The 15,429-nt window shown below is 51.4% G+C and overlaps 5 protein-coding genes across 5 annotated transcripts; 3 read left to right on the forward strand and 2 right to left on the reverse strand.

Moving 5' to 3' along the window:
* Positions 1-1,008: 1,008 nt before the first annotated feature.
* Positions 1,009-5,219, forward strand: PV07_08301 (uncharacterized protein; the record flags this gene model as incomplete). The annotated part of the gene is made up of 8 exons (XM_016395455.1): positions 1,009-1,434; positions 1,485-1,991; positions 2,048-2,063; positions 2,119-2,387; positions 2,681-2,958; positions 3,026-4,419; positions 4,477-4,949; positions 5,041-5,219. 7 exons carry the CDS (start codon positions 1,009-1,011, stop codon positions 4,908-4,910), a joined length of 3,324 nt encoding a protein of 1,107 aa, XP_016248874.1. The 3' UTR covers positions 4,911-4,949; positions 5,041-5,219.
* Positions 5,220-7,284: 2,065 nt separating this feature from the next.
* PV07_08302 (uncharacterized protein) lies at positions 7,285-8,803 on the reverse strand. Its single transcript, XM_016395456.1, has 2 exons — positions 7,936-8,803; positions 7,285-7,804 (listed from the first exon to the last, which is right to left on the reverse strand). Exons 1-2 carry the CDS (start codon positions 8,222-8,224, stop codon positions 7,410-7,412), a joined length of 684 nt encoding a protein of 227 aa, XP_016248875.1. The 5' UTR covers positions 8,225-8,803; the 3' UTR covers positions 7,285-7,409.
* A 201-nt stretch (positions 8,804-9,004) lies between these two features.
* PV07_08303 (uncharacterized protein) lies at positions 9,005-12,298 on the reverse strand. The gene is made up of 4 exons (XM_016395457.1): positions 12,171-12,298; positions 11,535-12,113; positions 11,334-11,468; positions 9,005-11,269 (listed from the first exon to the last, which is right to left on the reverse strand). Exons 1-4 carry the CDS (start codon positions 12,225-12,227, stop codon positions 10,631-10,633), a joined length of 1,410 nt encoding a protein of 469 aa, XP_016248876.1. The 5' UTR covers positions 12,228-12,298; the 3' UTR covers positions 9,005-10,630.
* Positions 9,067-10,584, forward strand: PV07_08304 (uncharacterized protein). The gene has a single exon (XM_016395458.1). It carries the CDS (start codon positions 9,325-9,327, stop codon positions 10,492-10,494), a length of 1,170 nt encoding a protein of 389 aa, XP_016248877.1. The 5' UTR covers positions 9,067-9,324; the 3' UTR covers positions 10,495-10,584.
* A 183-nt stretch (positions 12,299-12,481) lies between the features above and the next one.
* On the forward strand, positions 12,482-15,423 carry PV07_08305 (uncharacterized protein). Its single transcript, XM_016395459.1, has 2 exons — positions 12,482-13,165; positions 13,214-15,423. Exons 1-2 carry the CDS (start codon positions 12,615-12,617, stop codon positions 15,204-15,206), a joined length of 2,544 nt encoding a protein of 847 aa, XP_016248878.1. The 5' UTR covers positions 12,482-12,614; the 3' UTR covers positions 15,207-15,423.
* Positions 15,424-15,429: the final 6 nt, after the last annotated feature.

Raw genomic sequence — 15,429 nt, forward strand, 5'->3', positions numbered from 1 at the left:
GCGCTTTCAGTTCATTCGCGATCTTCCAAAACTCGTCGTACTTTGGGTCGTCGTAGAATAGCATCGTATTCCCGTCTGGCCCACTACTCTGAAAATCATTGAGCATCGCTCCAACGAAGCCCTTCTTCTCCGTCATGCATCTACGTAGTTCCCGTCCGGCTTGTGCTGGATCATGCATGCTCAGAGCAGCAAAGGCTGCGAAGCGTTTAGGGTTCTTCAGAACTTCGGCTTCGATCTTGTCGTTGGCGATCTCAGCCAGCTTCTCTGCCGCAGCTGGGTCCGTGATGTTCTGGACACCTGGAGCGTTGAGGGAAAGGACCATGAACTCAACGTCGTTTTCGTCCATCTCCTGGAGACGCTTTCCGTGGACATCGAGCAGGTTTGCATTCAAGTCGTCCCCAATGACGCCTTTCCCGGCGAATTGGCTCGGGTTGAAGCTCTGGAAGCTTTCTGGGATCGTCCAGCACTCCTCCAGGGCGATTTTGCCTTTCATTTTGAATGTCCACCAAGTGAGAACTGTCGAGAACAACAACGAGAGTAATACGCCCTCAGTTTCAAGGCCAGCGGTTTAATTGCGGAGGTTTCTATACTACCTTGTCAGCAGATTCAGCTTGTGTCGGTCGGGGTCCGGCAGTCAACGTCGGCAAGCGCAAGCACACAGTTGTTCACTAGTGGACACAACTGTGTAACCAATACCTCGTATGGGACACAGAGCTTCAATATGCAAATTCATGAAGCCTCGACTTGGAGAGAGCTCGCTAAGTGCGGAGTAGGTGGTGGACAACCGGGGGAGATCGAGGAGCGACCTCGGGGAGTTAAGGATTCTCCCCGAGCTTCCATGTCGCTTTCGAGTTCGATAGAGCATCTGCAAAATGGATCTCGGACCCAATGCCAAATAAAATAGAGCTGTTTCAATCTAGGTAACTTATAATCGCTTGGTCCTAGGCCAAGCAAAGTAACTTACGTTGGCACATACTCGTCCCGGACGTCTCGAACTGATCGGCCACAATGGGTTCCCTAGGCCCTCCATTCAGAGTAGCCATTGTTGGCGGTGGTATTGGAGGCTTGTGTGCTGCTCTGTCACTGCATCACCACTGTGCTGGCGAGGGCATCAAAATTGATGTCTATGAGCAAGCACCACAGTACAAAGAAATTGGAGCTGGTATTGGCATCGGCGTTAACGCAGCTAGATTGCTTCATTCTATCGGCGTTGGAGATGCGGTGAACGGCATTGCTGGAAGTCGACAAGGCATCTGGATATCTTTTCGTCGGTACGATACCGGAGCAGACATCGTGACTGTGCCGGCCAATGATCGAGAGAAAATTCGTCAATGTCCGGTCCATCGAGCAGAGTTCCTAGATCTTCTAGTTGACACCATCAAAGACCGCGATGCTGCAACTCTGCATACCAACAAGTCTTGCATCAATGTTACCGTGAGTGCTTGTCACCTAAACATGTGTCTGCCCTGACAGCAGCTCTTCAGGACAAAGGGGAGGCTGTCAGCTTGAATTTTCGAGACGGCAGCTCTGCTACTGCTGATTTAGTTGTTGGTTGTGACGGGATACATTCGCATCTTCGAGCTCAATTCAGCACAGACAATCCTCGCTATGGAGGTAGAATCGCATATCGGGGACTGGTGCCTATATGCAAGCTTGAATCGAACTGGCCATTTCAGACTTATTCTGTGAGCTGGCTGGGCAAGGACAAACATTTCTTGGTGTTCCCCATCAGTAATAACAGACTCTTGAATATTGTCGCCTTTGTTGCAACAGAAGAGGAGAAGTTGGGCGGGCTGAAGGAGAGCTGGACCGCCACTGGAGATAAGAGTGATCTGGTCAGGGATTTTCAGGATTTTGACAAGACTGTCCAAGAGATCATTTCCCATATGCCTGAACATCCCTCCAAATGGGTCTTGAATGACAGGGAACCGTTGCCGCAATGGGTATTTGCTCGGGGTAAGGTTGTACTCATGGGCGACGCTGCTCATGCGGTAAGTTCTTCAATTCCGCTCCGGTATAGATTGCAGGCTTGTTGACAATGATGCAGATGCTTCCTCATCAAGGTAGGATTATTGCTGGGCAATATCAGTCGGATGGCAGGACTAACCATATCCACAGGCGCAGGAGCAGGACAAGCCATTGAAGATGGGTATATTCTCGGTCGGGCACTGCAAGACTATCTCCGTTCCCGCAATCACACCAGCGAGGATCTTGAAAAATGGACACAATTGTACCAGAATGTCCGCCTTCCGCGAGCGCAAAGGGCTCAAGCCACAGCTAGGCAAGCGGGCCATGTATATGAAATGCAGACGGAAGAGATGCTCGGGAAGACGTACGAAGAGTGCCTGCCCATAGTACACGACAACTTGAAGGACCGGATGAGGTGGGTATGGACCGAAGATATTGACCTGGGATATGAGAAGGCGAGATTGGGGATGAGTAGTACATAGATGAATAGAGAGCGACAAACTCCCATACAGCAGGCAGTACACAAATATTTTTCAAATGACTGTCTGACGCCGAGATAATTCCTACGTCCATCAAATGAATTTCCACTTCCACACCAATACCAAACACCCTTTTCTCCCACTTCCACTCGCCATGCCAGTAACAGCAGCCAAGCGTAACACCTAGCGACCTTTGGTAGAATGCCACTATTTCTACTGCTATATGGACAAAGGCAGGAACCCAGGCTCTCTACCCAACAATACAGCAATGGACTAGGGCCACGCATATCATCCACTCAGTAGGATGTCCGCGCGAGATCACTCCTCCGATCCTTCTCTTCTTCCTCGACAAGGTTACAGCCTCAATGGAACCACAAAATCCTCCAAAGAAGCGCAGACGAGTTGCCATTGCGTGCCCTGACTGTCGGTCGCGGAAGACAAAGTGCGACCACATTGTGTCCAGACAGCCCGATGAGGATGTGCTAAAAGGCATGCCAAAGAGTTCGCAAGCGTAAGTGGCGCTCACTCTGTGACCAGGCCCTCGAAAGGCCGGCTCGTTAACGCTCACTTGAGCTCAGCTACATCCGGTCCCTAGAGCAAAGGCTTAAGAGATTCGAAGAGCAGGAAACACGTCCTTATGGCAGATCACAATTTCCAGACCATCCGGTGTCGTTGTCCCTACCCTCAAGGAGGAGCCAGGGAAATTCGTCCAGCATTGAACGGTCTCCACCACCCCATCTTCAACGGCGAGGCTCTATTCTCATCTCTGCAAACCCCGAAATATTCATGGGAGGGTACTCGGGCATCTCGTTCACCCAACTGATCCTCAATGCCATGAATGGCCCAGATTCAAACAAGCTGGAGGCCGAATCTTTGTCATCTCCACGCGATCCTCCGTGTTTCTCGAGACCCTCGGATCTCTTTGCTCTTCCACCAAATTGTCGCGAGTTGGTTGATCTCTTTTTCGATTTCCATTATGAGCTGTCGCCCATTTTTCATGCCCCCACCCTCCTCGCGGAGATCGACCAAGTCATTGCTGGTGACGCGGCGCACCGCTCGGAACACAGATATACGCTGGCAATCTTGAACATGCTTTTTGCCATCGCCGCTTCCCACCAGCGACATCGGATGGACACGTCAATCTCTAGCACGAGGCGATATTACGATATAGCAATGGCCCTCGTCAGCCCAACCCTGCTCTTCGACTGGAAGATCGAAAAGGTGCAGATCCTCTTGTTAGGTGCTAGGTATCTTCAGAGTTCCAGCTCCCCCTCGGAGTGCTGGAATGTACTTGGCCTGGCGATTAGGATTGCATATGGCCTTGAGCTTCACCGGGCTCCTGGCGAGGAGTTTGACTGCATTATGCGAGAGACACGAAAACGCGTCTGGTACGCGTGTTACGGCTTGGACCAATTGCTGAGTATGATCTATGGTAGACCAGCAGCAACCTCATCTTCAACATTTGACACACCACTCCCTGAAGATTTAGACGACGATTGTATCCAGAAAAACAGGTTGCTCTTTCCCAGTCTTGAGGCTCCGTCACTAATGTCGTTTTCAATCCAAGTCTCAAAGCTATATCGATTGCTTGAGTCTGCAGCATGCCTGGTCGAACCTCCTTTGGAAACGCTAGTACAGCTAGATGAAGCGTTTGAGTCGTGGTTCTCTGTTGTTCCGTCAAATCTGAAACTCCAGGGCGACACGACCGTACAAGATGACAAGTGCCTTATCCTAGCTCTTCGAGCAAACATGGTTAGGATACTCATTCATCGACAGTCTCTGGCCTCCACCCTCAGTATTCTGTCAAAAACTGATCAAACCTGGAAACCTCCTGAGACTCTAAAAAACAGTATGCTCCAGAACAGCAGACGTATCTGCGTCCGGACAGCCGAAGACACGATAGATTTAGTTGGTCTTCGATATGACCAGACGAAGCATGCTGTTGGCCCCAGCTGGTTCAACCTCTATTATCGTACGACGTCTCCTTGTTCAAATACTTCCTGTTCTTTGAGCTGACCTTATGACACAGTTTTCAATGCAATCTTAATTGTTGTATCACATGTGGTGGACCCAGAATATCGAAACGACAAAAAAGCCCTTTCCCAGCTGGATCGTGCAATGCAAATGATCAGGCAAATGTCTACAAATCACCAATGTGCGCAGCGCGCTTACAATTTTCTCCAGCAACTTCTCAGCTTCATGGATAGATCCTTACTTGTTGAGGGACGAAGAGCCGTAAGCTCTTCAAGACCGCAGACTGGAACCATCCCATCTCCTGTTCTGGAGGGCGCGGCCTTCGAACAGGGTGGTTATGACGATCTGGCTAATGCGGACCTTTTTGCACTTTGGGACACCACCCAAGATCTGACCACCAATCTAGGTTCTCAGCTCGAGTCTTACTCGTCTTTAGGATCGGGAATGTGGTCATGGGACGTTAATGCTCAGCATCAAAGCGCACAATGAAGCGCAAATAACGATGGGGCAATATATGACACGAATGAGGTGAGCTTTATTGTGTTGCTCCAATCGGCATGGACCATTGCTGCTCGCTGATGACACTCTTATGCTTTTGCTGATATCGGCTGGTGTTCAGTGAAGTGGATTCGAAAAAGTTCCTCAGGGCCGTCCGGACATCGACTGGACGGTGCACAGTTTCTGAGAGCGGCACCATCATCACACCTAAGATGCGCCGCAGAACTCTCGGCCGGGACATCAAGGACTTGCAGGCCTCGATGTTTCAGTGATACGAAACTATCCTAGAAGACATTGATTGGGCAATGCAGGATGTGCTGGAATCCCCAGGATTTCTCCGCGCCCCCCTACCCCGGCTTTCCCGGCTCTCACTTAACTCCCCGGTCTGTGACTTGTGAATAGTTCGACAATGGTGGGAGGTTCTTATTTGTATTCCCACATGTCTCAATTAACAAACAAGGTGGCTCGTTACGGCTTACTCTGTCTCAAAATCTGCTTCGCTTGTTGCCAACCTCACAACTTGGAACTTCGATATTGGCAATGGCCGCGTCTGAAAAGCCCCAAGTTGCCACTATTGAGAGCGCGAATAGCTCGGACATTATCAAGGAAGATGTACATGCTGGTGCAGGGTTTTCGGCTATACATCGCGACAGCCATGGCCTTCCACTCATACCGCAGCCCTCAGACGATCCTTTGGACCCATTGAATGTGAGTGTCCTTGAATCATTGGGCTAGTGTTTCCCATTTCTAGTTTCTGAGCTACTGGTCGGGGGACTTCCAACCCTCGGCGGCTCAGTCTTGCCAGATTGATCTAGTAACTGGACATGCTGACGGGGGGAAAATGCAGTGGAAGCTTTGGGTGAAGTTGGTGGTCCTTACCGAAATTTCGCTTTTGTCATTCTTGGCCTTGCTGAGCGCCTCCTTAATAGTACGGCACCGTCAATGCATAAGAATTGCTCACGTCCGGGGAATTGACGAAACTTCCAGACGCCAGCTTTTGTACCTCTCTCGCTCTTCCTCCACCAAGGCCTCGTGGAAACAGCCTTCGTTACCAGCACCTTCATTGCATGCGTAGGCGTGTCTACGATCGTGTGGAACCCGATCTCCAATGTCTATGGGCGACGACCTGTCTACATCATAACCGTTGCCATAAGCATAGCAATGTCTGTGGCATCGGGAAAATCAAAGGATTTTGGGCAAATCCTGACATTCCGCGCCCTGAACGGTTTCTTCGGCGGCGTCCCGCTCGGACTAGGCAGTGCCACAGTCTGCGATCTGTTCTTTACACACGAACGAGGGTTCTACATGGGAATATACACTGTCTCATTCATCCTGGGAGGCCACGTTGCTCCCATAATCGGCGGCTATATTGAGAAAGACTTGACGTGGCACTGGTGCTTCTACGTTCCGGCTATCCTCACCGCCGGTGTACTCGTCCTGTTCATATTCACTGTCCCAGAAACACTCTACTCACGTGCTCCTGAGGCACTTGCGCGACCACGACGGACTTGGCTACAGAATATGTTGATGCAAGGCAAGGCACATCCTACACGGCGTTTACGGATCATCGACTTCTTTCGACCGATCCAGATGCTCCAGTACCCGAGCGTTCTTCTTCCCACTATTTCCTATGCAGTTTCCTTCGCCTATGGTAGTATTCTATTCATCATCACCAGCGCAAACCTGTTCGGCAAAACCTACCACTTCAAGCCCCAGCAGACTGGACTCTTGCTCGGCATTCCCATCACGGTCGGAAGTGTCATCGGCGAGGCCATGTCGGGCGGCTTTTCGGACTGGGTGAGTGAGAGGAGGGCAATAAGAAGGGGAGGCCAACGGAAGCCGGAAGATAGACTACTGGCGATATTTCCAGCGTTTGTCCTCATACCGATTGGCATCATCATCGAAGGCGTCTGCCTCGAGAGGAAGACGCATTGGATCGGCGTGGCATTCGGCATCGCACTCGCCAGCGTTGGGTTGCAGATTTCCACGACCGTCGTCTACACGTACACCGCGGAGGTGAGTCTGGCGATCTGCTCGGAACCGCCCTGACCCAAGATGCATCCTTGCTAACGATTATCTGCAACGTAAAGTGCTACAAACCACAATCGCCAGAGATCGGCTCGCTGCTGAACTTCGCGAGGCAGATCTACTCGTTCGCCATGGGATTCTACGCGATCCCATGGGCCGAAAGAATCGGCGTGCTGAACGCGTGGGTCGCGATGGCGTTCACCGATGTGGCTTTCTTCCTGCCGCTTCTCCTGCTGTTCTTCAAGGGGGAGGAATGGCGGGTGCGGCTGGGAGAACCAAGGTTCCATAAAGATCTGTGATCACAGACAAGGACCAGGAAGATATTGTATTCTATATGTGGACATTGAACGTCCGATCGCCCAGTCCATGCAGCCTGTCGAGACATTGTGCAAAACACGACTCAGGTTGCTGTAGAGCACACGTGGCGCAAGGTGGCCCAGACTTCTTGAGCCGCTTTAGGCTTCATTTCTCATGTAACAGCTTGATCAATTCGCCAAAGATCCCCTTCACCTCCTCGACCTCCTGAGCCCACAATCCGTCAGCCTTGGCCAACCCTAAGTCCTCCCCCTTGGCCGCCCTGACAAGAAACTCCCTGCCCGGCCCCGGAAAGGTCAATCCGACACTTTTCTGCACGACCCTCATTCGGACACCGTTGAGAACTTGTTTCAGTTGCTCGGCGCAATGATTGCCTCCGTGCCCGCCGTATGACACGACCATGGCCGGCTTGCCTACCCATTCGTTGAAGAGGTAGTCGATGGCGTTCTTGAGATTGGCGGGGTAGCCCCAGTTGTATTGGGGTGTCACGAAGACGAACGCATTGTATGATGTGATCAGTTGGGACCAGGCACGGGTGTGTTCTGAAGATCAGGCGGTGATTAGGTTAGCATAATACCATTCAATTTCCCGATCGTGTAGGAATGGCGAGAACAACCAAAAATGCCGATTTTGAACAAAAGAAATACAGACAGTGCGTGAAATGAGAGCTTACCGTGGGTGTAATCCAAGGGGTTAGTAATGCGCTGCGGGATGCCAGGCTCATTGAAGAACGGGAGCGGGTGGTCGGCCAAGTCGATGAGAGAGAGCTCATAAGGTTGAGAGTTTGGTGCTGTGCGTTGTTGACTGGCCTGTTGATACTGTTTGAGGTTGTCGAAGATGAAGGTGCCGATTTGGTTCCCAATCCGTGGCTGCCGTTGTGAGCAAATGACAACCCCGATTTTCGGTGGAGGTGGCGCTTCTTGGAGCAGGTCGTTGGTGGTCGGTGCCGGAGAGGAAGACATCCTGAGCCCTTCGAATGGACGGAGAAGGTGGTTTCGATAATTGGATCGAGGCTCGATCTGCAGGGGCAAGGCTGATAACAGGCGATCCACGTGATTTTCTTTCCAAAAGGTCCTGGGAGAAAGTTGCCAATGAGCAGGTGTGAATGATCCGGCTTACAGAGATCGAAATGCGACGAGGTTCTGGAGAAGCAGTAAGGTGAACCAACTGAGTGTCTGTTCAATGTTATATACGCCGATGCCCATATTCAAAAATGTCGGAGATAAGTGGCTCGACTAATCTTAAAACTGTATCTATATTCAACCCTTGTCTTCGTGCCTGCTGCCCCCTGCGTTGATGGGCCGGAGGCTCAAACAGACCGTCCGCTTCGTGCAGCCTTGAATCCTGGGTATGACCGAGCCGACATAGTAGCGGACGCAGATGCGGGTAAATGCCCAGCACGCAGCAGTTTAGCCTCATTCACAAAATGACGCAAGCTTCGGCCGAGGCTGGCGAGGGCTTGCAGATCGTTGTAACGGGTTATCTAAGCGAACATGGCAGTCGAAGGGAAGTTACACACACGAAGCCAAAGTTTGCGGGAGATTTTCGCGTAGTCTCTGAGCGAAAGGCACATGCCAATTGCCAGAGTGGAAATGGAGAGTGGATACGGGTTGATGTTGCGCAGGAGCCAATCATAGATCAGAAGTGGGATGGGCCCGGCATCTGCTGCCAAGGTACCGACTTGCTCTTCGGCCCCGCAATGCTTGGCAAAATGCCAAGCCTCGGCCTTCGGTCATTGCGTTGCAAACGAGGCGCGTTCCTGCACCGAGTGACTTGGCGGCTGTGCCTGATTGCTGACACGAACGTTTGTCTACATGACAGTCCAAACAGTGCGGTGATATGTTGCGCAGTGTCCAATCAACGATGTCTGTTGAGATACGAGGCTGACAATGCTGGGAGAACCGTTGCGGTTGAAGTTGGGAGCGTCGACCGAGGAACAAAGTGGACTCGTGGCACCATTGCAGAGGAAATGATACAAAAGGACCGCCGCCGTCTCTGAACATCATCGGAGAACAAGTTCAGGACCTCAGCAACACCAAACAACCCCACCAGCAAAGACACCATGAGCAACATTCGGGTAGCAATTGTCGGAGGCGGCCCCGCCGGCCTCACACTCGCACGCCTCCTCCAACTCAACAACACCTCATGCACTGTCTTCGAGCTCGACGCCGACTCCCTCGGACGAGACCAAGGTGGAACAGTCGACTTGCATCCACGGGGAGGACAGCTCGCCTTGGAGCACGCAGGTCTGACAGAGGAATTCAAGAAGCTTTCTCGTCCGGAAGGAGAGGCATTGAAGTTGCTCAAGTATGACGGTACCATTGTATTCGATGAGAACACGATGGGCAGCACTCGACCTGAGGAGTACGCCGATCGCCCAGAAATTGATCGGACAAAGTTGCGGAAACTGCTTCTCAACTCGTTGAAGCCAGGCACCGTGGTCTGGAACAGAAAGCTGCAGTCGGTCCAAAAGTCGTCATCGCAGGCTGGGAAATATGACCTCCATTTCCAGGACTGCAGAGAGGAAGGATTCGACCTCGTGGTCGGCGCTGACGGGGCTTGGTCCAAAGTTCGCTCATTTCTCACGGACCAGCAACCTTATTACTCGGGCGTTACCGCCATTGAGCTCTGGGCTCTGGATTTCGACAAAAGGCACCAGTGGTTGAGCGAGTTCGTGGGTGCAGGGAATTGTTTCATGTTCGATGAAGGACGCGCCATTCAATGTCAGAAATTGGGGAACAACAGCATCCGCGTCTACGCCGGTGTGCGACAACCCGAAGATTGGCTTGAGAAATGTGGGATCGACTGGTCTGCGCCCGAAAAGGCAAGGGAAATGCTCGTTGAGCAGTATTATAGCGACTGCAGCGACGACCTGAAGCGAGCCATCTTCGACGCCAACGACAAACTCGTTCCACGCCCTATGTGGATGTTGCCCGTCGGCTTTCGGTGGAAGTCCGACGTAGGGGTGACATTGCTGGGAGACGCAGCTCATGTGATGACCCCTTTTGCTGGGGTTGGGGTCAACCTTGCCATGGTTGATTCATTAGACCTTGCGAAAGCTATCGTCAGCTGCGGCGGGGATCGGCAAAAGTTGCCAGATGCGATCAAAGCGTATGAGGGTGAGATGCTGAGCCGGGCAGAGCAGTTCGCAAAGAAGACCTATAAGGGTTTGGTAAACCATTTCAGCGCTGATGGATGTGAGGAAATGGCTGGGCGTTTGAGACGAAGATAGGCCTGAACCTGGAATTTAGTGAGTAGCGCTGGGCTTCGGTGCGTTTGAGAAACGGTGCCTTGACATTGTATTTCACTTGGGTATTCAGTCAGTATCGAAATGTCGATCAAGAAGGACTCAAGAATCTCTCATAGCCTTATGCCTTATTCCTCTGTTCGAAGCCAGCGTCGAGCCAGAGCTGTCGTAACCCAAATTCAAGAGGTTTGGCTGCGATCAGAGACTTGGCTCGAACGAATTGTAAAGACTGGTACATCATCATTTTTCGTCTCGCCTGTGCCTTTTGATAGTTAAGAATATCGACCTTGACTTTATTCCAATCGGACTCGACGTTAGCCAACAACGTGTCTAACTTGATCATGATGGAATTAGACACGCAGTCAACGACAGCGAGAAGAAGGTCATCCCGCGGAGAGGTTTTGCTGGTACTTGTAAACTCGGTTTGTTCCACAGCGCCTGAAATGGAGCGCAGCGGTGTGATTTTGCTGCAATACCACCATTCGAAGGCGTCTTTCAAGGATGATATCTGGAGGATCGCGGTCCGGCGCCGTTCACTGAGTTCAACCGAATCAAGTGCTCCGTTCAAGAGCTGGTCTGCTGTGCTTGAAGCTTCTCGAATAAGGCCCGGCACGTCGACAAGGAATTCACAAAGCTCAGATCGAAGTGAGATACTGGCATGCTCCTCGATTTCGATGGGAGTGGGAGAGCTCTTCAACACCTGGCGCCACTCTGGTCGTGACAGAAAGCATTCTTGTCCAACGCTGGCATCTTGAAGGATCTTTGACATGTTAGTCGAAGGCAATCGAGTACCGTGCTTCAGTAACAGGTATATAGGCACTCACAAACCAAGCTCGCTGCGATTCGAGCATGGCCCTCTCGAAGGGCTGCATAAACTTCTCAGAGCCGTGTTCTTCAATAAGAAGTTTCGTTCCCATGCAAAGTTGACTCCACCGCCCACCTTCGTCGTTCAGCACAAGCTGTACAGGTCAGGGTCTGATGCTGCTAGCTCACCAATGGTGAAGATCAAAACATTCAATTCATACCTCGCATGCCTGCAGAATAACAGAAGCACATATTGTTTCAGCCTCTGCGCGTATATGTTGTATATCCAACGATTTTCGAAGAGAGCGCAAACTTCGGGTGTACAACCGAAGGCATTCCTTCGAGGAAGCTTGAGATGATCTGAGGGAGTCCAGGTAGATGACGCACAGACATGAAACCGCATCGTCTAGTGCAGTACTGCGACCCAGCCGAGGGGGAATCATAGCATAAAACCTTCCGTGAGATTTTAGGGGGAAGGTGTGCCTGTTCTGCGGCTCATCTAGTATGTAGCACAGAGTGGAACATATCTGGTCATGTGGTGAAGCCAGAGGCCACTCAACGATAGTCTTCGATGTTGGACCGAGAGAGACGCTCGCTCTGTTCATGAGAATGCCTCGAAACGCAGAGCCTTCATCGCCTGATGATTCGGGATGGTCGACATCTTCGAAAATGTACTTCTTGTTGCGGTAAAGCAATGCCAGCAGTCCGTTTTCATCGACAAACTTCCATCTTCTAGGATAACCTGGACATTTCCAGCCCGCTTTAATGCATGCTGAGCATGAGGGCAGTTCTTCACCGCACTTTACAAGCCAGACTCAGCACAAATGAGGGTTTTCCCTGGGGCATGGCATCCTCACCTTCTTCTTGCGTTTCCGACACGTCTCACAGCCAGTGCTTTTGAGCGTCCCCACCATATCCAAGGAGGTGAGCGGAGGTTCCAAGGCGAGTCATTTTTCTTCTTGTGGTGCCTTTGTGAGACAGTGGCTTGAGGAAAGGAATGGACATAGGTAGTGTCCAGGCATTGTGCTGACGGAGCGCCTGCTAGCTAGTGATTTAATGATCGACCGTAGACTGCATTTCGACCGCTACAGACTCTGCCGTTGTCGCCGCCATCCATCTAGCGGTGCCGGTGGAGTATCTTCGGTTTCGATCCTGCGCTTTTTGAATTCTGCAATTTGTCCGAAATCTTTCCTTCACCAGTCTCCCTGTCACCACAAGTGGTGCCTGGCAAAGCGCTCCAACGACCTACCGCTGTCGGCGAGATGGTGTCTGGGAGAATTTGACACAATCTGCGCCGTATCATGGACCTGACTGCGGACTTCAAGTCCTTTCAGGACCTTGTTCAAGCCTCTCTCATCAATGTGACGCGAAGCGCGACCCAGGTGTCGAACCAAGACTTGGGTTTCCACCGCTCCTCCTGCGACAAGCTGTCTCGCGCCCTCGATCGTCAAGATGCCCATCTCCTGCGCCTGACAAGCAAACTGCTCAAGGCTGCCGCTCAGGACACACCACTCAAACCTCCTACGCTGCAAAACCAGGATAGCGTAGAAGATAATTGGCGTGGCATCGTTGATGTCGTTGATGGCCTTCTTGAGAAAGCTGATTCTGCGCTTGATGAGTTCTCTGGCATCATCAAACCACAGGAAGTAACTCGCCAAGATGCCGACTCTCCCAGACCTTCAAAGACAGGGTTGGGTTTTCAGAGATGGGCTGCAACCAACATACCCAAACCTCAGGTCTTTTTTGACAGACAGGTGAACAATTCTGACTCGACCCCCTTCAAGCCCTTGCTCCAGACGAAGCCTCACGCTATTGTCCCGCTGGAAGAGAGCCTCGGAGATGAGGACACAGGGTATGGCCCTTGCTACCGTGTTGACGCATTTACTCACTCCATGTACAGATACAATCACCCGTACGAACGAGAACTAACTGACTACAAATACCCTCCTTCCGTCTACAAATTCAAGCAGCCGATAGCGTTCACGCCAATTGACGAAAGTGAGCACATCTTTGTTGACACAGAAGAAGGCGTCATTGAAATGCTAGAAGAGCTTAAAGGTGCTGAAGAGATCGCGATCGATCTCGAGCACAATGACATGCGTTCCTACGTCGGGCTGGTCTGTCTCATGCAGATCAGCACGCGCGAAAAAGATTGGATCGTTGATACACTGAAACCATGGCGTGAGAAGCTGCAGATGCTTAACCAGGTTTTCGCGGACCCGAAGATCCTGAAAGTGCTACACGGTTCAAGCATGGACGTCATCTGGTTGCAACGTGATCTGGGACTATACGTTGTTGGTCTCTTCGACACCTATCACGCAGCTTGTGCTCTGCAGTTCCAAGGGAAGGGGTTGAAGCACCTTCTTTTACAGTTCGCGAATGTCCATGCTCAGAAACAGTACCAGCTTGCGGACTGGCGGGTACGACCTCTCCCCAAGGAATTGATCGACTATGCTCGCTCGGACACACACTATCTGCTTACCATTTACGACCACATGCGAAACATGCTTGTCAATGGATCGTCGGCCAATGTCAACCTTACAGACTATGTCCTGACGCAGTCGAAGAAAGAAGCCCTTCAAGTCTACTCTCGGCAATTGTATGACCTAGAAACAGGTGGCGGCCCACTTGGATGGTTTGGATTGCTCACCCAGAGATTTGTCAACCTGAGCAAAGAGCAGCTCGGGGTCTTTCGCGCTCTTCATGCCTGGCGAGATCGCAAAGCACGAGAAATGGACGAAGGTATCCAATACATCCTGCCCAATAGGACGTTGTGGCTAGTCGCTGAAAACATGCCAACTTCGGTATTCAATTTCCATCAGAGCTGCAGAGGGGACTCAAAGCTAGTCTCGGATCGTATCCCTGAAATTATCGAGATTGTCAAGCAAGGCAAAGTTGAGGGCAAGAACGGCAAGTCACATGCGGAGGTGGTCCAGCACTGCGAGAAAACCCTTGGCCCGACAGCCCGCAGACCGCGGGAGAAAAAACAGCAACCTCAGAGCACATATTCTGGATTGGGTGCCACTTTGAAGCAATTGGCTGCTACCCCAGCTTTGACGCCGCTGGATCACGATGAACTCGTGCCCACTGTGAACAGATCGTCTGCTTCGATATTCTGGGGCGATGTGACACCACAATATCAACAGACTCCCACAGATGTTGCCACTGCAGTTGCTGCACTCTCGTCAATCGTCCCGCTTCGACTGCTCGCTGTCGAAGACGCCGAAAAAGGGGAAGAAAACCTTGCTCAGCTTATATCTACTCAAGCCCAAACGGAAACCTGGATTGAACCGACGAAGAAACTCGATCCATGGCCCGCTACACCAAAAGATCAACTCCGCTCCAAAGCCAACGAGATCTTCTCGCTCAACGAGTTGTCACGTTCAAAGGGCAAGAAGCGGAAGACAGACGAATTTAATGAAGACATCAACGACAACGAACTGGCTGTGCTTGTTTCTTCCTCGGGCGCCATAAACGGTACCACAGCAGCTAGTGAGGTTGCAGTTCCAACGTCTGCTTCTCCCTCCCAAACACCTCAAAATACCGATGCAGAGCGGAACCCGGAATTCGAAGCAAAACGTCAAGCTAAGAAGCAGAAAAAGGCTGAGAAGAAGGCTCGCAAGGAAGCTGCGAAAGCTGCAGCTGAGGCTGAATTACAAGCTACGCAGCCGTTCGATTATGGGAGTGCGCCATCCCTGCTAAATCCTGGTCCACAACCATCGTCACAGCTAGGCAGCGGTGGTGGCACTGCGGAAGGTCGTGGACAAGGACAGCAGGTGCCCCAAAAGAAGATTATGAACCCTTTTGCAAAAGCATTGGATACGAGCACGGGCGCGAGACGTGGAAAGATGAGCAAAGAGCTGCAGGGCAAGAGTATGACTTTCAATTCTTGATGGAAGTGCTGGCTTTGCAGGATGCTCTTTTTGCTCTGCTATGCCATCCTTCTCCATGTTTTCGAGGAATAAGCTAGCTTTGTGCACACCCATACATGTTCGAGCTGCTTGGTCTGCTGAGAACGAGAACTACGGTCTAGCTCGTGGATTTGCCCAAATCTTGAATGCGTTCGGTTGAGCAGCGGATAGCAAACCAATATCACCTCTTGAGCCTCCCTTCTAT

This window comes from Cladophialophora immunda (assembly GCF_000835495.1).
Source record: "Cladophialophora immunda strain CBS 83496 unplaced genomic scaffold supercont1.4, whole genome shotgun sequence".
Classification (NCBI taxonomy): Eukaryota; Fungi; Ascomycota; class Eurotiomycetes; order Chaetothyriales; family Herpotrichiellaceae; genus Cladophialophora; species Cladophialophora immunda.